This window comes from Halichoeres trimaculatus, unplaced genomic scaffold, assembly GCF_033239565.1.
Source record: "Halichoeres trimaculatus isolate MK-OKI-2021-1 unplaced genomic scaffold, fHalTri1.1 fHalTri1_scaffold_1, whole genome shotgun sequence".
Classification (NCBI taxonomy): domain Eukaryota; kingdom Metazoa; phylum Chordata; class Actinopteri; order Labriformes; family Labridae; genus Halichoeres; species Halichoeres trimaculatus.
In genome coordinates, this window is record NW_027437179.1 from 43,439,344 (window position 1) to 43,458,876 (window position 19,533).

General features: G+C 43.0%; 1 protein-coding gene across 7 annotated transcripts in view; it reads left to right on the plus strand.

Moving 5' to 3' along the window:
- Nucleotides 1-19,533, plus strand: part of grip2b (glutamate receptor interacting protein 2b) — a 355,529-nt gene that overhangs the window by 242,926 nt on the left and 93,070 nt on the right. For 2 of the 7 annotated variants that reach the window (XM_074668305.1, XM_074668313.1), the window contains exon 1: nucleotides 9,462-9,546. The exons of the other annotated variants lie outside the window; for them this stretch is intronic. In XM_074668305.1, the coding sequence (XP_074524406.1) occupies nucleotides 9,501-9,546 (46 nt within the window). In that variant the 5' untranslated portion in view covers nucleotides 9,462-9,500. Of the gene's footprint in view, nucleotides 1-9,461; nucleotides 9,547-19,533 lie in introns of those variants that run through there. 7 annotated transcript variants of the gene reach the window in all.

The following is a 19,533-nucleotide window of genomic DNA, read 5'->3' on the forward strand; positions in this document are numbered from 1 at the left end:
CGCTAACTACACCTGCTAGTCCCATTAGCCACGCTGCAACCTGACTTCTCAAACTCCATCTCCAGTCTGAGCATGCTCTGTGCGTTTCTGCACTCCTTGCAAACTCTGTGAATCTGCATGTGGCCCGAGCTCAGGTGAAACACCTCAGGGAGAGGCTAGCATGTTTAAAGACATGAAATAAACATGAAGAGGGCTGTTTTTGAATAATGTGGTCTGTAAAGTGATGTGTCAGCGGTTTTTAACAGGGCTCAGAGTTGGGGTCAGCAGCAGAGACTTCCTGTGGAGCTGTGAACGTCACGTCCTGCAGGATGCAGGGAGCAGGGTTTGGATGATGAGCGTGGAGCTGGATCCAAAGATCCTGATGCCTGTTCCCCGGTCCAGCCTGCCTCTAATGTGAGCTAAAGTCTCCCTGCCGGTGTGGATGCTGCTGATGAAGGCTGACGGTAATGAGGCAGAACAGGAGACCTGTGTTTGCCTCAGCTGTCCGAGGATGAGAGGCATGAATATGAAAGATGAATGAAGATGCTCCTGAATCTCTTTAAGCCTCTTCCCCAGATGCTGACTGCAGCTGAAGTGGACCTGAGCGCTCAGACACAAACTCTCTGCTGTTTGTCCAGGCCCAGCTGTCACAGGGAGGAGCCACAGGAAGTGACAGACCTCTTTTTTATTGTGTGTGTCGTACTATTGATCAAGCAAATCCAATCAATGACAGCTAATCCAACAGTTTCAGAGAGTCAGGACTCAATCTGTGTGTAACATCATGCTACTTCTGGAGTAAATCAGTAAAATCTAATTAAATACTTGAGGAAAAGATTTAAAGTCAGACAGCTTCAGGTGTTAATGTGAGAGACTCAGTGTGGCGTATAAATTTCACTGATTGATGCCTCTAACAGGAGGCCGTGGTATGGAAGAGACAGCGTCCTCAGAGAGCGCTTCATCAGGGATTTATTGACTGAACTGTCCATGCACAGACTCAAACGTCAGCCATATATCCCTGAGAATGGATCCAACTTTTCTCTGAACACAAATTCAGTCGCTAACGAGCTCATTTCAGCTAACCAGGAGGCTGGTTTATGGTTCCTGTGTAAAACTCAGAGTCAGTGCGACTCTTTCCTGAGCTGAATTTCCTTTACACCATGTGGTGCATGTCAGCTAGTTATGTTATGACACTGTAAAAAAGTAACTTATTGATTCAACTTAACTCACTCAGGTCATCTTCCTGCTTTGATTGGATTAAGTCATCATGAAGTGTCAAATAATTTGAACTAGAAATAAAAGGTCAAGAGAAAGACAAAAGATGTTGGTTGAACTTCATCAAGTTTTTACACTAAAGTGACTTTTGTTGTGATGATGTCTTGTAACTGTGAGTGAGGAGGGAACACAGTGGATATGAGACTCTGCTGTACATTGAGATACACAGAGAGTACAGGCTGTCTGTGCTTTACATGACACCGACCAGCTGTTGATGCTCCATGGCAACAACCTGTTGTCTTGTCTGTCCTTATCCTAACTCATCAACACATCTCATATATTAGCATAAACGCTAAACGCACTGTAAAAATCATTGAGTACATGGGCCCATGCCCTGTGATGCACTGACAGTCGGTCTGTGCAGTGAAGTGCAGACAGCCAATCTGTGCTGCAGAGCTCAGACAGCCAGTCCATGCTGCAGAGTGCAGACAGCCGGTCCATGCTGCAGAGCTCAGACAGACGGTCTGTGCTGCAGGGCGCAGACAGCTGATCCGTGCTGCAGAGCACAGCACAGACAGTCTGTGCTGCAGAGCGCAGACAGCCAGTCGGTGCTGCAGAGCGCAGACAGCCTGTGCCCCCCACAGTGTAACATATCAAGGTACAGCAGGGTCTCACATCCACTCTGTTTCCTCCTCACTCACGGTTAAAACACCATCACAACAAAAAATGTCTTTGCTGTAAAACTACAGTAAAGTACTGGCAGCAGGTTTGACAGTATTTTACTGTTATTTTACAGTGTAATTTTTAAATGTAATGTATCCTAACAGAGATGTGATGACATAGGAATGTTTTATCCCCACTCCCACCCAAATTCCTTCATTGTCAAACCGACATGTATTTTTGATTCACATGGACATAGATTTTTAAGCTGAAACATATTTTGTAGTTGAAATGAAGCCAACCTATAATTCTGTGTTGTCACAACAACTTCTCTAATCTTTTTTCAAATTGACTAGAAATAATATGTTAGAGCAACAAATGTGAAAAATAACATTTTACAGTGTAGTTTAGTGGCGTCTTCATCAGCTTCACTCCACTCTTTTTCCTTGGCTGCCAAAATGTTTTTGTCCTTCTCGTCACAGAAACTGTTAATTGGCTGTAAATGTGCAAAGCTGCATCATCTGTTACAATCATCTGTCGTCATGTGACCACATGTTAGCACTTGAAGCATGTTTGGCCTGAAAACTGGGTCAGTTTCCCCAAAAACAGATCAGGAAGTGTAGTTTGAGGATGAAATGAGTGGAGTTATTTTACGCAGCAGCTGCAGATGAAGCGTGGTCTTGTTTATTGTTTTCCTGAGCTGATTATTGATTTCCTCCCCTTTCATCATGGTTCATCCATCCATAAATCAGCGTACAGCTGGCAGCATCATTGTTCCACGTTTCCTCCTCCTTCTCTTTCTCTCTGAATCAAACCTCTCCGGGCCGCTCAGGGTGAGTGTTGGTTGCAGAGATGTTGCATTAGGTTACATTAGACTGTACATGTCCTCAGCATGTTTCCCTCTGACAGACAAAACGCAGAAACAGAGGCGTTCATGGCTTATTCATCCCGTGTGATGCAATCAGTGCACTGAGTCTGCACAGCGCTCATGTGACTTTAATCCCACTGTAAGGTTCCTCTGTTAATCCTGACGGACTGGTGTGGGGATATTAAAACAGGTCTCAGAGACACCGTCAGAGGAAGTCTTTACCCTCTGAGGAGGAGGTCTTTATCTCCCAGTGTCAGCAGAGGAGGTGTTTCATCTCCTGACCTCAGACTGTGCTGGGGGATCAGGGGCTGGAGGTTTTCAGATGAGACTCTGATGCTGTGTTGGACAGAAACTGAGTGTTTTATTAAAGTCTGCAGCTCGCACGGTTCAGCCATGATTCAGGAACTTCAGATAAGTAGAGCAGCTGATCGACTCCAAACCAACGTGCACCAGATTCTGAATCTGTGTCCTGTGGTGCTTCTGGAGTCCAGGTTGTTTTGGCATCTCCATGTTTCTTTGGGGTCCAGAAAGTAACCCCCTTTGGATGAAAACGTTGAGCTGGCAGTTTGAGACAAACCTTCAGCATCCTGTCCTTGTAAACCAAGGCCCAGTCTGAGGCTGTGTCTTCATTTCACCTGGAATTATCCAATATCTAAATTTCCCAACGAAACGGTCATAGGAATAACACATTTATTAAAAACCTCAAATTTGTTAGAAAAGCAATAGCATTAGTTGCTAACAGCTGTCTGTGAAGTTTTCATTACAAATATGAAAAGTTTAAAGCCATAGTTTTCTGCTCGTTGCTGGTTTGGGAGAACTTTTGTTTTTCTGCTCGACGCTTGCTTAAGGATGGGTACCGACTTTTACAGGTACCGACCAAATTCTGTCAGAAGTACTTGGTACTGATTCACAAAAAATCAAAAGGTACCATGTTTAGGTATATATTGAAGAATGAACATGTTAAATTGAAAATAATTTACATTTCATTTTTAAAGAAATTGATATTTTTTACCACATAAACACACAAAAGTACCGAAGAGTGGGACCATTGGGCACTGGTACCGATTGCCAGGTATCAGGAATTGGTAGTGTATCGTTTCAGATGTGAAAGCTACCCATCCCTACGCTCGCTGTTGTATTGTGGGAACTTTAGTTTTTCTGTTGAAGTGTTTTTCATCCATCATCACTTCCTGTCATGTCAGAGATAGAGAGTTTTTCAGAGTAAGGACTCACCTGACTGTGTCTGCATCTTCAGCACCAAGGACAGCGCTGAACTGAGAATGATTCACTGTTTTCATCTGCTCTATTCATAAGATGAATTATTGTCAGCCTCTTTATATAGAAACTAAACTCATGAAAGTTGAGTTTGTTGGATCTTCTTGATGTTTTGTTTGTGTGTAGCTTATGGCAGCCAATCAGCAGCCTGATGAGTGGCGAGGCGTTGAAAAGCAGGAGATCAAATACAGTAACGTCACTCAGTCATTCATTCAGTTGGCGGCCTCCCTTACTGAAAACACCTTCAAGACACGATCAGTCCACCTGAGTTTCAGACTGGAACCTGGATAGGAGTAAAAGAAGGATGCACATGAAAAACACGGCTGCATATGTCCAGTCTGGGAGAAAAACCTCGCATTTGTGTTTTCCTCTGTTGGGGTTATAGGGCGCTGATTGTAAAAGTTACACACACTAAATATAACATTTCTCCACATTTAGCTCTAAAACCTCACTTTTTCTGCAGATTTTAAGACATTTATGTGAAATATAATTGTCAAATATTAAACACAGATGTTGAATGTTTTATCTTAATGTTAAATGTTATTTATAAATGTTATAAATTAATGTCCTGATTCTACATATTTAGTTACGTTTCTAAACATTTAGTTTTAATTCTAGATATTTAGCTAAGACTCAATATTATCAAAGATTTATTGATCTTTTGCAAAGATTTCAAAATAGTGGACAAGATTTTTAAATATGAAGTCAGGATTTCTAAGCTAACATGGAAATTCACGCCCCCGCCCACAGGAAGTACCAAAAATAAAAGTCGGAGCGATCCAGCCGAGCAGATTTTGAGTAAGTCAAACACAGTCGGCTTAATCAGCCGTTAGAAAATAAACGTACCAAGCGCTGTGATGGCGCTGATGAAGATCCTGTGGCTAACATCGAAGAAGTGGAGCTTGACTTTCTCAAAATCACTTCCTCCAACTTTTATTTTGGTACTTCCTGGCTAGCGGGAGTGTGAATTTGCATATTAGCTAAATATGTAAAAATCATACCTCAAGATTTAGAAACATAGTAAAGATTTATAAATCTTTGCTTTAAGATTTATAAATCTTTAATAAATATTTAGCCTTAACTAAATTTTTTGAAATAAACAAAATGTTTAGAAACATAGCTAAATATTTAGAATCAGGACATTCATCTATAAAATTTATGAAAACATTCAACATTTATATTTAATATTTGACAAATATATTTCACAAATATTTCTCTAAATCTGCAGAAAAAGTGATGTTTTAGAGCTACATGTGGAGAAATGTTGTTGTTTGTAGTGTGTGTAACTTTACAATCGGCGCCCCATGGGGCTGCAGAGATGGTGCGCCCTCTGCAGTCGGTCTCTGGTATTGCTCCTCACTGCTCACCTGGCCTTTGCCTGGCTCCGTCTTTAACACCCTCCATGGATCACAGTGATCACGTTAAACCCCACACAGACCGTTGGTGGATTGTTTACCCTGTGAATCTTTCCGTGCTACTTTCTCCAGGTGTTGCGTAACCCGTCGCTGTGATTGGTTGTCAGTGGCGTGCTGTGTTGGATATCCAATCAGAAAGATCTGTGGCAGCGTCTGGGTTCCTGTGTTCCCCTCAGCACACATATTTTCCCGCTGACACATGAAGGCATGAGAAGATTTCTCTCCCCAGACACAAACTTGTGAAACTTCTCTCCGTGACAGTTTGTGTAAGCGAGCGCGGCGGCGCCTCTGCGTGTGAGAGACAGACGCCTGGTGGCTGTAGATTTTTTTATCACCTTTATGTTACCCGGGCGCTGTTGATGGAAAACACTTGCTTGTTTACACCGATGCCCCGCTTTATAACTTCACGTCTCGGAGCTGCTGGAGCGACTGCAGCCTCTCGCTGTTTGACAGCTCGCAGGATGAAAAACTGCTCACAGCGATGAGGAGGAGGAGGAGGAGGCGGGGTATAGGTCTGTGGGAGCAGATCCTGCTCCTGCTGCAGAGGACGGGCAGGGGGGAAAGTGATCAACCTCCTTTCTCTCTACATCACAAACAAGATCTCACCTCTCTTCTTCCCTAAACGTCTCTGTGTAGGGCTCAGGTTTGCAGGCTGTGAAACACTGACTTTAAAGTCTGTCAGAGTTCACGGCAGAGCTGCTCAGAGCTGCTGATTTTGCAGTGACACAGTTTTAAGCTCCTGTGGACTCAGCAGAAGTTCCTGAGTCAATAAATCAGGATTTATCCGTCTGGTTAGCGGTGTGATGAAGAGGAAACCTCTCCATGATGAGGTGTTAAAGTTTAGAGAGCTGAAGCTTTCTGCTCACACCTTCACTGCTCGTGTTTTACACCAAAGTGTCTGGTTTTAAATCCACCTCAGAGTCCACAGTCAGGATCCACAGGCTCATAAACGGGTCCAACCTGGCCCGGGCTGCCACAGCTTCTGTTTGTGAATTTTCTGTTTGCTTGGACACTGAGGTCCAATAACTACAGGGTCTGCTCTGCTGGAAACATCAAAAATAAATTGTGGCCATTCGGGGAAAGTAGCATTCTGTAAAGCTGAAGTTTAAAGAGGGGCTTGAGGGGGAGGTAAGAGGTGAGTGGACCAGGATGGTGGTGCTGATGAGGAGAACCTCAGATTATCACTGTTTAGTTTCAGAAAGTTGGAGGAAAACCCCGTCTTTCAGTGTGATGTCTCCATGTGATTGTGTTTTTTGTGTTGGCTTTTTCTTTCCTGGCCACCTGCAGAGCAAATTTCCCTTCAGGGGATAATAATAAAGTAATTAATTACAGTTTGAAGCCATTTTTAAGTCCTCTGTTAAGGTTTTATCCCTTTATAATGTGTGTTTTAAAAACATAGCTTTTTCCCGCCTTCAGTGAGTCACATGACCAGGTGTTCTCTGGTTCTAATCATTGTGACATCATCACGGAACTCCTGCCCTGAGCTTCTAATCATTGTGACATCATCACGGAACTGCTGCCCTGAGCTTCTAATGAGTGTGTGACATCATCACGGAACTGCTGCCCTGAGCAATGACATTGACAGAAGTTTTAGAAACAACTCCCCATAGGTGCCACAGTTTTGTCCAAATCCCTGTAATTTACTATTTTTTAAGGATTTTTTATTTTATTTTAGTTAGTCAGGAATCCATTCATGTCATTTTTAAAGCTGTACAACTTTTACTTTTTTGTCTAGAGGTCCAAATGTGGCAGCTTGTATTAAGCAGAAAACTGTTCTCCTATGTAATCTAATGGAGGGAGCTGAGAGGGTTTCTGTGGGGCTCACAGACTTTGAGGGCTCGTCATTTGAAAACCAGGTTCAAAATAACAACTTCCATAAGGGCTTTTGTAAAGCAGGGTCTAGTCTATCATGTGAGCAAATTTCAAGCTGTTACCATTTATGGTTTCGGAGGACGTCACTTTTGCAGAAAGGGTAAAAATGTGGCAGGATCTTATTTTGAAAGGCAAATAGCTGACTTCCTGTCTGAGATAGGTCAGAGTTGTGTGTGTATGATTTTTGCGTCTCAATGAGATGAACATTTTGACGTTGGTTTGATCTTTCTACGACATTCCTACTGGATGCTAGAGCCATTTTAGTGTGTCCAGGTGGCGCTAGAAAGCAAATTATGGGATGTTGCGGGGTCAACATTTGGTATCATATCGAAATTTTTGGCTACCATGAGGTGTGCGCCACATTTGGTGTTTTTGATCATGTTGAGGGGGTCTAATAGGAGATTTAGTGGCTGACAGAATGATAAGAAAATAACGGACCAAACACAACAGGCCCCTCCCCCTTCAGGTGGGAGAGTTTATTATTATTTTCAAAAATATATAAATATTTTTTTACTTTGATTTTTTTATGTATTTATTTATTTTGATTGTATTTTTTAATTAGGATAAAAACTCATTTAGATTCAAAATCTCTGACATGGCTAATTTAGGCATAAATATATATATTAACTGTTCTAAATTTTATTATACTTTCAAAAAAAAATATTCACTGTATTTTATTTTATGTCTGTTTTTTGGACTTTCATTTTCTCACACACACACACACACACACACACACACACACACACACACACACACACACACACACACACACACACATATATATATATATATATATATATATATATATATATATATATATATAGTGAAAGCTAAAGTTGAACCATGATTTGATTTCCTGTAGACAGGCACAGAGGGAGTGGGTGTGGTGTTAACATAGAGCTGGGTGTCGTCTGCGTAGCAGGAAAATGAACCTTGTATCTACGGCGAATTTGGCGAAAGGGGGAGGAGCTTGATGAAGAAAAGGAGTGGACTGAGAACAGAGCCTTGGGGAACACCAGAGGTGAGGAGGAGAGGCAGAGATTTGCGTGTTTTTAGCTGGATGAAAAGCTGCACTCAGGTGGAGGAGGATGAGGAGGATGAGGAGGGATAGGAGCGCGGTGTCAGCTGTCATCAGGAGGTCATTGGTTATTTTCAGAAGAGCTGTTTTCAGTACTACGATGTGAACAGAACCAGACTGGACCTGCTCAGAAAGGTTATCATGGAGAGCTGAGAGTGAATCTGGGATGCAACAGTTTTTCCAGGACATTCGAGGTCTTCATGAAGTTTTCTGAAGTCCACATCGGTCACGTTTGGTTGGTAACTGCTGCTCTGCAGCCTGCAGGAGCTGAATGTGTGAAAGGAGTCTGGTTTCTTTCACTGCAGCTGGAAAGACTCATGCAGGATGTTTCTGCTCCACTCCCACTCCTCACAGAGGAAGACCGCGGTTTGTAGGACGGCGATGAAGAGACGAGTCTGCACGCTGGAGACTCCACTTCAAGAGACGTGGGTCACTCTGTGATCACACAGCGACGGGAGCTGAGGAATAAGTCACGATCTGGAGGTTTCAGAGCTGCTGGCTTTCATCTTTTGGCCTTCACACACACACACACACACGCTCAGACATTGATACACACTCACACACCGCTTTCACACACACACACACACACATAAGATACAGACTCTGAAGAGAAAAAGAACTAGGGCATCAAACGTCCCGGAGGCTTTGAGCTACAATTTTTTGCATAATCAGGAGAGGAGCTGTGAGGAGGGAGGAGGAGGAGGGAGGAGGCCGGGGAGGTGTGTGTGCTGTAATTAAATTAATGCATAAAGAAAACGAGGAGGAGAACACGCAGGAAAAGTGATAGGAGCAGAACACAGACCTGATTAAAGACGATTACAGAGAGCAGATCTGATTCCTGAGTGTCAGAGCACACACACCGAACACACACACCGAACACACACTGAACACACACTGAACACACACTGAACACACACTTTCCCTCACACACACACACACTCTGAGGCAGATACAGTTCAGCTGGTGTCAACAGGGAGGGGGATCCTCAGAGGGAGGAGAGGAGAGGAGAGGAGGAGAGAAAGACGTGAGAGTGGGAGGGAGAGGTGCAGACTGAACTTCTTCCTCCTCCTCCTCCTCTTCCTCCACTGCTCGTCCATGAGGAGACGCTTATCGGTCCAAACTGGAGCCGCTGTGGGGGAAAATGCTTTTTCTTCAGACCATCCTGAAGAGGAGGCTTCTGCTCAAAGGTAAAAACTAAAAAACAGGAAACTCTTCGTTCCTCGCTGATTTCTCAACCTGACGCCCGGAGCGTCCTGGCTCCTCTGGCATCGATCACCGTCTCCCTGATCCCTCCTCATCGCAAACCTGGAGAGTGTGTGTGTGTGTGTGTGTGTGTGTGTGTGTGTGTGTGTGTGTGTGTGTGTGGCACTCAGCAGACAGGAGCCAGCCGATGTGTCTGAGTGAGATCTTGGATTACTATCACCACACCTGACGCTCCTCAGATCAGACCTGCAGCTCCAGCCTGGCTCTGCAGCAGCTCTGAGCACACACACACACACACACACACACACACACACACACACACACACACTTCTATCTGCTGGATTCAGACACCTGCTGAGCTGAACACACCTGTGAAATCCCTGCACGCTGCTGGATGTTGACCTGTTTTGTGCTGAGCATCCTTTCCTCTCTTGGTATCCTGCATTTCGTGCCTCTGCTTCATGCAAGCTGTCAGATTTGCTCTGGAAGTGTGTGTGCTGCAGGTTGATATCAGATGCATGCTCAGGTGTGACTGTGAGCTCATTGTTTTACATGTTTTCTGCAGCTTTAACAGTGTATCATTCAGGTTTCAGTCTGCAGACCTCTATAGGAGTCAGTTTGAAACTTTTCCAGGAAACCCTTAAAGAGTATTCCTGCGCTCTCTTTCTCCTGCAGACTTGGTTTTGCGCTAAGACCTCACTTTGAGGTTTTAAAACACATTTCTTGCCTCGGCTCATTTGCACGACGAGTTAATAATCTTCCAGTTTCTTCCGCTGATCTGGCAGTCAGCATGTGGCGCCGCTCCGCTCCTCTCTGCCGCCCGTGTTTGCATGAGAGAAATGTGCGATTTTCCTTTTCCTCCTCCTGCTGATTTATTTATGAAGTTGGGGGATCTATCGCTTTGAAGTGCAGCCTGGAGACGCAGAGGATGGGGAGGCAAACGGGGACAAAACGCCGCCTGTCGGCCCCCACAGGATCCGCACTGCAGCCACCGCCGCCGCTGTGAGACTCCTATCACAACAACAACAAAGCGAAAACCCAGAGGAAGGTCCACTTCAAGTTCTTCTTATGATCACCACACGGGAAGGAGGTGAATCAGTGTCGTCTTTACTGCGTCTGTTTGGTGTGAGGAGATGAAAGCGTCCCACTTCCTCCAGAGCAGCAACCGAGGTCGCTTCGTTTGAGGTACATCATCACCACGACACATGTGACGCAGCTGATGAGGCTTTCAGGGCGCTACGATGGCGTGTCGAACGTCATCTCTCTGTTTCCACCAGTTTCTCGTCAGTTAAAGCTTTCAGTTCCTTTTTTTAATCCAGGCCTTAAATGTGGGTCAAAAGTTGTCTGCATTGTAGTTCAGCCTCCCTCCACTAGCTGGGGCTGCAGCTCCAGTTAACGTCTGCTCCCATGGTGCTCTGAAGCTCTACGACCTGGATGTAAACAGTCACATCTGGCAGACATGTTGATCTACTCAGTCTGCTCAAACTGACAAACAGAGACATGAGAAACCAGCACAGGTATGAGGACGAGGAGCTAGCTCTGCTAATGTTAGCCACACTCTTAAACTGATTAGCCTCCTATCATCCAGGTAACGACACAACCCTTAACGAGTCGGCGTTAAAACACTGAAGGGGAAACTTTTAGGAAACTGATAAATTCTCCCAAAAAGGCGTATTTAGGCAGATCAAATAATCGAGGTTAAACAAATGAAATCAACGAACTCTCAGAGACGGTGTTTAAATCAAACAAAAATTTATCCTTTAATCAAAATCAAAGAACGCCTCTCCTGCGCACCCGGGGCGTAATGAAACTCAAAGTTAAATATTTTCTCAAACAGAGCCCAAACACAGTCTTTACCCTCTCTAAATAAAGCAAAAATTCAATTCTAACGAAAACTATCTCGCTTGTCCTTTTCAAGTCCTTTTAAAATGTCTTTCAGGCAGTTTGTGGGTCCACTTTCCAAACAAAAGCCGTAGTGAATCTTCTTAAACCCAGAAAGTAATCCACACCAGAAAAAAACCCCAAAAACCCCAAAAAGCGTGATCGATCAACAGAAAAACACTGGTATACAGGAAAAAATGCAAAAACCAAACGTTCTCACCACCCTTTGAACAACTTAAATCCACCAAACCGTTGGTCTGTGCTCTCCTGGTCCTGGGAAGAGATAATCCAAGGGATCTGTTGGGATGTAGCGGCACACTCAAGTAACCACCTCAGAGACGTTTATTTTAAGATTATTTCACCTTTGCCCAGTCACTTTATTACTTTTTTCTATGATCCAGGACCTTTACACCATCACGCCTGTTTCTTTGGCTGTGTCCGAAATGTCATACTAACATACTACATACTACATGGTGGTTGTAGTACATTAGTATATACTGTATACTACATACTATAAGTATGATTAGAGTGCCAACCGTTTACACTGTAGTTTACTACTCGGTTTCCCATGATGCATTTCAAAACCTCTGACGACAAAAATTGGAAGCTACATCAGTCTATGGAAGCACACCAGGCTATCAAATATCTCTGTTGATTCTCCACATTTGAAAGTTTTAAGAACATTTGAGGCGAGAAAGTCATCACGTAGAAAACCAAAATGTGGTCATTTGGGCCACAAAACGCACGGATACAAATTTAATTTCGACATTTCGGACATTCTGTTAAGAGCGCCAATATGCTATCCAAGAAACTTCCGGTCCGCTCCAAAACAAGAGCCCAATTTACAAAAGCGTTAAAGAACTTAAAGGAGATAATAAAATATGCTTTTATTTTGAAAACAGGAAGTTCGCTAGTGGATGATTTTTAGCTAACACCGGTCTCAAGACAAATTCATCTCTCTTCAAAAGACTAAAAAATGTTTACTGCTCGCAGACACCGAAGACGATCCGTCCGTCGCCTCAGGTATTTTATTTCTTTGTACTTACGTTTAGGTTTCCCTGTAGAGCTAAGTCCATTTTAGTTGCTTCTCATCTTGTCATCTCATTCTGTATTTACGTTTATAAATACGGGGCTCGCAATGCATTATGGGGCGTGTCAGTGCGACTAGTATGCCCACCTCCCATACTTACAATTTTTACCTATATAGTATACATCCGGGTATTTCTCGCGCACACAATCTTTTCATACTATTTAATGTGAACGCACTACATACTATTTTTGACGTCATACTTAGTGTGAGTAGAACGTTAGTATGACATTTCAGACACAGCCTTGGTGTTTTTCCCTCTCGATCTCCTCTCCGCCCCTTCCCTGACGCCACGTCCTCCTTTTACAATTTCGTCCTTTATTTCTTTTTCTTTCTTGACCATAAACCAACTCAGGAAACAAACAGGTACCCCGTCTTTTCTTACTTTTTTTCTAACAGGGATTTATTTTCATCATACTGAAAACCTCTCATTAATTTCATTAATCGCACTTTCATTCATTTCAATCACAATAACACTTCCCTCATTTAATCAAATTTTAGTTTTTGGTGACACTGTCACAAACTTTATCTGTCATTTTGACTTTTAAAGAGTCAGAGAATATATCTGTAAAGTTTACTGTCTCTTCTTTCAAGAGCTGTTTCAATCTTTTCTGTTGCCCTGTTAGTAGAAGAGTTATGGTAATGAGAAAAGCCTGCAGATATTATTGCCTGTGACTGTAACACTGTTGCACGTTGATTCCTTCTGTGCAGAACCATAAAACCCCGGGTATCACTGAGCTAGTCTTTTACTTTCTGGCGTGGAGTTGTGGTCCAGTAACTCATGGTCGACGGGTTTTAAAGTGTTAAACATTGTTTACCTGCAGACTCACGCTCAGGTGTGGCTGTTTTCTTTTCTTAATACTGGTCTGCTCCAGTCACTGAAAGACAACTCTGTGCTGAAGAGTCGACATCCTCATGGTGACACTGATCCAACTTTGACTTGTTTGATGCCATGTTGGTCATTTCAGAGAATCAGCTGATGTGCGACCATCTTATTGCACGTTCAGATGCTGTCTTTGTTCGGCAGCACTTCCTGCCAAATCTACTTGAAGTAGAAACACAGATCAAGAGTTTTTCAATTCACTTTTCTTAACAACTGCCAACCAAGAAGACACTTTAGCACCAGTTTGAGGGCTCCTTTGCTCATTTTGTCTCCCTAAAGGACACTTTAGTGTGCGTTGTTCAATAATCGAGCCGTTGAGGTGGGGCAGCTGGCCCCCTCACCCCTCCTTTGTGCACACCACTGGTTCACTACAGGAAGTACAAGCAAATGTGGCTAAAATGGAGGAATTGTGGAAAGAAAGATGCTCCTTTAGTTTCTTGTATGAAGTCAGGCCTCATTTTTGACTTTTAGTGTATGGAAATAAGAGATTTTTCTAGACTTGTTGTGACTTTTGCTCATATTGAGTCTTAAAAACACCTTTCACCAAAATTATTGGATAGAAACTTGATTAAACTTCAGGTTTTGTCATGTTTACATGGCCTCACTTGGCGTTTACTTTACTTGACGTTCACAGATTGGACGCTGACTGTATCCAAAGTCTCCTCTTAATGAGGTTGACTAAAGCGAAACCAACAGCTGTGATGTTGTTTTATTTCCTCTCAGATGTTGGATGTAGAAACCACTTTCCCTCCGTCGTGGCGCTGAAGCAGTCAGTCCGGCGTGCAGACTCCTCGCAGAGATGGATCCAGCCCCTCGTGCCGTCGTGGCCTTTTCTCTTTAATGTCACTGAACTTTCCTGAAGCAGATCTGTCAGTCTGCACAGCGGCTCTCTGAAATGTCACTAAAGTCACTGTCTGTGGTCACACACGGCGTGCGAGTGTAAAGCTCCAACACGACTGTCTGACTGTGACGGGGTCAGGCCTCCTCTCACCGACCGGCTGCTGAAGCCACGCCCCCTCCTCTTTAACGTCCGTCTGCAGTCTGGTTAATCCTGTTTCAGTAAATCAAACACTGATTCATGTGTGTTTTCCCCAGAAACTCTGTCATATTTCAGGAAGCCTCAGGATGCAGCAGCTGCATGGAGAGCTTCCCCGGGGACTCGGGATTTTGACGGCGCTGTGATCTGGCAGGAAGCAGGGTCAAACTAAAGCTTCATTTTTAATTTACCCCCCAGAAGGTCTGAGCTCCAGGGGAGAGCTTTCTGAGAGAGCAGGGACTTTAGGGATTGGACTTTCAGCCTTGAACATGTCTGATTGATTGAGCCCTCGCAGCGTTTCCGTGAGCGGCTCAGCGCTGAGTGGTTCACGTTTCACAGAGCGAGGAGGGAAAGTGGCTCCAAGCAGAAAGCTGAATATTTAAACTGATTTAAGGTGATGAGAGAGCACATTCAGGCAGCTGTGACCATTTATAGTTATTAAAGAGTAACAGCATCTAACTTTCCTTAAAGAGGGGGTATTTCCTCTTTTTAAGTCTTCCCCTGTGGTATCTTTAAATGATTTATGGCTACAAAAAAAATCTCTATTCTCTGTTTGGTGCTGTCTCTTTAAGGCTCCCTGCTCCACAAACCCCCTTCACTCTGATTGGCCAGCTCTCTGCAGGCCTTTGACAGGAGGAGCTATTGGCAAACCTTAGTGTTTGAGGCCCCTCTCGATGCATGATGAGCCTCAGGAGATCTTCATGTGAAGACCTCATCATTTCAGCGAGTCTTGTGTGTTTCCTGAAGATCTCCTGCTATTTTTCTTTACCTTTTTCTTTTTCCTTTGTGCACACCGTTTAAGTTTTATTTACCACCCCAATACTGTTAGTTCATTGTATTCAAGGGCAACTATAAAGACTGATTTATCTAATGGATAAACAAAGTTTAAAATCATCTCCAGATGTCTGCGACCTTTACTGTCTACTTTACCTTCACATTAAAGACGATGAAGTGGATAGAATTCTAAAAAGTAAATAAAAATCTAAAAATAAATAAAATTCTAAAAATAAATGAAATGAAGTGAATAATTATCTAAAGATTTTATTTTCATTTAGATCGAAATGCACAATGTCTTATTTTTTTATTTTAAATAAATTGGCAAAATCTAAAAAAAAAAAAACATTTCAAAAATGTCAATTTATTTTTTAATTTAAAGTTTGCAAAAATTTCAGAAAACTTTGATAATTAAAAAGTTAGCACAAAATTTCAACCTAATGCATTAGCAAAAAATTTAAAAAATGATCGATTAAAAAGATTTAAAAAATTTTTAAAAAATGTAAAAAAAATTGCAAAAATGTCACAATTTTATAAATAAAAAAAATTGGCCTTTGGCCGAGGACCCTAAAAAAAAAAAAAATAAATAAATAAAAAAAGAAGAATTTTTGAATTTGACTTTGTATATTTATCATCACTTTTTCGCTTAAGTCTTCCCACATATCAGTCATATATATTAATCCAGCACGTTGTCAGTGAAATGAATCCATCCTCACAGAATTAAAATCAGTATTTTCTTCCAGATGAGTCTTTTTGTAGATGTAGTTATCTTCCCAGGGCTGTAAAACTTGAGGTTAGCCACAGGTGCATGGAAAGTTGGTGGGCTGTTGATGTTGTAGGAGGTGAAGTAGAGCGGTGGCAGGCTTTATTGACAGATGGGATGAAGATTTAGTTCAACTAAATGTTAACACAGGATTTTATTTAGTGTCAGTGTCTTTAATCATCAATACCCTCTGGAAGAAAAACAACAATTCTTTATTACAATCTGCTGTTTAAATTAACGTACGTACCATGGATGGTTGAACCCTGTGTGTACGTCACTCCCCTCAGAGGTCAGGATCAGAGGAGCGTCTTTTCTCCCTCCTCCTAGAGTCCCTGCTCCGCTCTGAGTCACACCAGTCCTTTGATGGGTCCCTGTAGTCCTCCTGTAGAGTCTCTCTGAGTCCACGCCGCCTCTCTCTGCGTTGTACCGCTGCAGGGCTACGGGTCGCCTCTGATTCTCCTCCGCTGAGTCTCTGAGGCTTAATAAGTCCAGAGCTGCAGGTTTGGCCTGTGAAGTGACATCAAACCCATTACCCGCCAAACCTCGGAGGACGAGGAGCCGGCCTGGCTTTGAACGCTGCGTCTCTGCTCTCCAGCAGCTGATGGTTGTTCTGCAGATTAGCTGCTCGTCCGGTGGGAAGCTCCTGGCTCAGCGCGGCTCGTCAGTCTTCAGCTTCACAGCAGGTTTCAGGGGAGGAAACGCAGAGTCTGTGATTTAATAAGACCTGGGTAACATTTGGTAAAACGTATTCCCTGAGAAAACCTCCAGAAGAGACGGCTTTAAAATACGGTTTGATGACAGTTGGTCCTTCTGATACAGACGGAGCCTTCAGTACGTGCTCTGAGTTCACTTCCTCTGTATTTCTGCTCGTTTCACTAAAGCTCACAGATACTGTCCAAACAGAGCAGTACCACCAGTAACCATAGGGGGGCAGTGTTTCTGCTACTACCTGATTCATGGTTTTAGTGTGACACAATGAAGAAATATGAATCAACAGAAGAAAGCTCATTGCTTTTGTTCATTGTTTTCTTAACATAATTACGCTGTTTTTAACTTTTTCTCCTCCGTTGTTGTTCATCTCAAACAGTGAACATCCAGTGACAGGCAGGTGTCACAAAAGCTAACGTTAGCTTAACTATGGCCCTTTTGTATCATATTGAATTTCGTACATTTTTTTTCAAATATATGAAATCTATGATATTGTAAGTTTTTTGGTATTTATTTATTTTTTCAATTTATCAAAAATAAAAAAAACTAAGAAATCAGATATACAGTTTTATTGACACAAAAAACTTCTTTACATATTTATTTATTAAATTTTCTCTTTATTCAGAATTTTAGGCATTTTTTGTCATTATTTTCCTAAATTTTTGAAAATTTAGAAAATTTTTAAATTATTTTGTTTTGAAAAAAAATGCAACTTAATGAAACTTTAAAAAGTTTTGCAAATTAGTGAAATTTCTGATATTACAATTTTTTCTTTTTTTAAAGTAATTGCAAATTTTTCAAAAATAAAAATTAAAGACATCACAAGTACAATTTTAGAAACACAAAAAACTTCATTTAGATAAAGAATCACTAGATTTTCACTTTGTCTAGAATTTTATGTTTGTTTTTTTTTTGTCTTTGTCTTTGTCTTTGATGTGGAGTAAAAGTAGTTTTTTATGGCTCTTTTAAGCCAGTTGAGCTGAGGAAAAATGGCTCCTTTGAGTTTGCAGATCCCTGGACATGATAAATGTCACAGCTAGGAGCTAACGCTAGGCTAACTTTAGCTAATGTTAGAGAAACCCCAAAGAGTCTGTCAGACTGCAGTGGCTGTTCTAGGGTTAAAGATAACTTTATGAGAATGTATGGGAATGGATATACGCACTGTGATTGGCTCATCCTGTTTGGGGGCGGGACTTAGCCATGGATCAAATATATGGAGACAATCAATCTAACCAGGTGACAGCCAGTAGCTCCTCCCTCCTGATATTTGACAGATTAAAATCATTCAAACACCCAGTCCCCGTCTCCTGTTGATCTTCCTGACCCTGAACTTAACTTTTAGCTGCTGCAGGGTCGGGGTCTTTGGACTGAGTGTTAGTGACACTCTGCAGGTGTTTAATTTGCAGTAATGAGGGATGAACATGAGTCATTCCTGGTTTTCAGATGGAGTCAGTTGGATGATTTCTCTGGTGATGAAACACTGTGCTTTGCTGCATGAAGCCTGTATGAGGGGGGACGTCCTGCAGGCTGACAGCGGAGTGACAGCGTGCGTACTTGAAGCTGAGCGAGGGTTTGGAGCGGCCTGTTTGAATAATTCAGCTGCAGAAACCGCTCTTACTGACGACGGCTCTGACTGACGACGGCGCCGAGCGTCCGAGCGTCTGAATCGCAGTGGAAGTTGAGACGATGAGTAATGTGCCTGGAAACGACTCTTCACATTTTCATCTGGACTTTCAAACTTCCCCCTCTCATCTTTCAGCCGCGCTCGTCTCCATTACAGCCTCTCGCTTTGTCTTCCTCTTTAGCGTAATGGCTCCCACATTTCCCCGCTCACTGTTTTTCCGTTCCCCTCCATCACACGGCCCATTTCTGTCCGTCACTCCCCACAGACTCATCCTTCATCCCTGCTTCTCCTCCTGCCGGCTCCCCGATCGCTGCTGCTGCACATTACGCTCAGTAACGGCTCTGTGAGGAAAACTGTTAAATCAGACCTTCATCGTGTTCGACCTGGTGGAAGCTCCTTTTCTCTCATTTCACCTTTCTTCTCCTCCACTCCTCCTCCTCTGCTCCCTCTTTCTTCCCTGGCTGCTCCTCTCAGCCGTGCAGATGTGCTTTCTTTGATTTTGTCACCAGAGATTAATTAGCACTTTATTAGGAGCTCCTATTTATACCTCCAGCCCAGAGACGCGGGAGGAGACGCGGGGAGGGGAGGGCGTGTGGGAGACGGATAGACCGAGGGTAGAAACGGAGAGGAAGGAGGTGAAGATTGGAAAAAACAGAGAGAAAGATGAGAGGGATATGGTGAGAGAAAAGAGACGTACAGAAGCGGGAAGAGTCAACAGAGACGGAGAGGAGAAAAAATGACAAAAGAAAGCAGAAAGAATCATCCGGAAAGAGGAAGGTAGACAGGAAGCAGGATGAAAGACGGCAGGAACAACAAGTCCTCCAAAGAAACAGGTCGTTAGTCGAAGGTAGAAACAGGAAGTGAAGCTCAGGTGTCCCAGAACATCTGACAGACCAGAAACATCTCCAGAAAAGAAAACTCCAGGTTAGTGGAGAAGATGAGTGTTACAACCTGTCAGACTCTGTCAGGTTGGACAGGACGAAGGTGAAGAAGAGGACAAAGAGTCAAACTGAGGGATTTCAGAGGGAGTGGGAGAGGGAACGAGAAAGATGAGACGTCGCTGAGGAAGAAAAAAGAGAATTTTCAGTCTGAGACGTTTGATTTGAAGTTTGTGGAGAGAAGAGAGGAAGGCTGTCATTGTTGTCACCTTAGACTGTAAAAGAAATGGACGTCATCTCGCTTGGCTTGAAGTAAGCTCTCTGCAATGACTGCTCC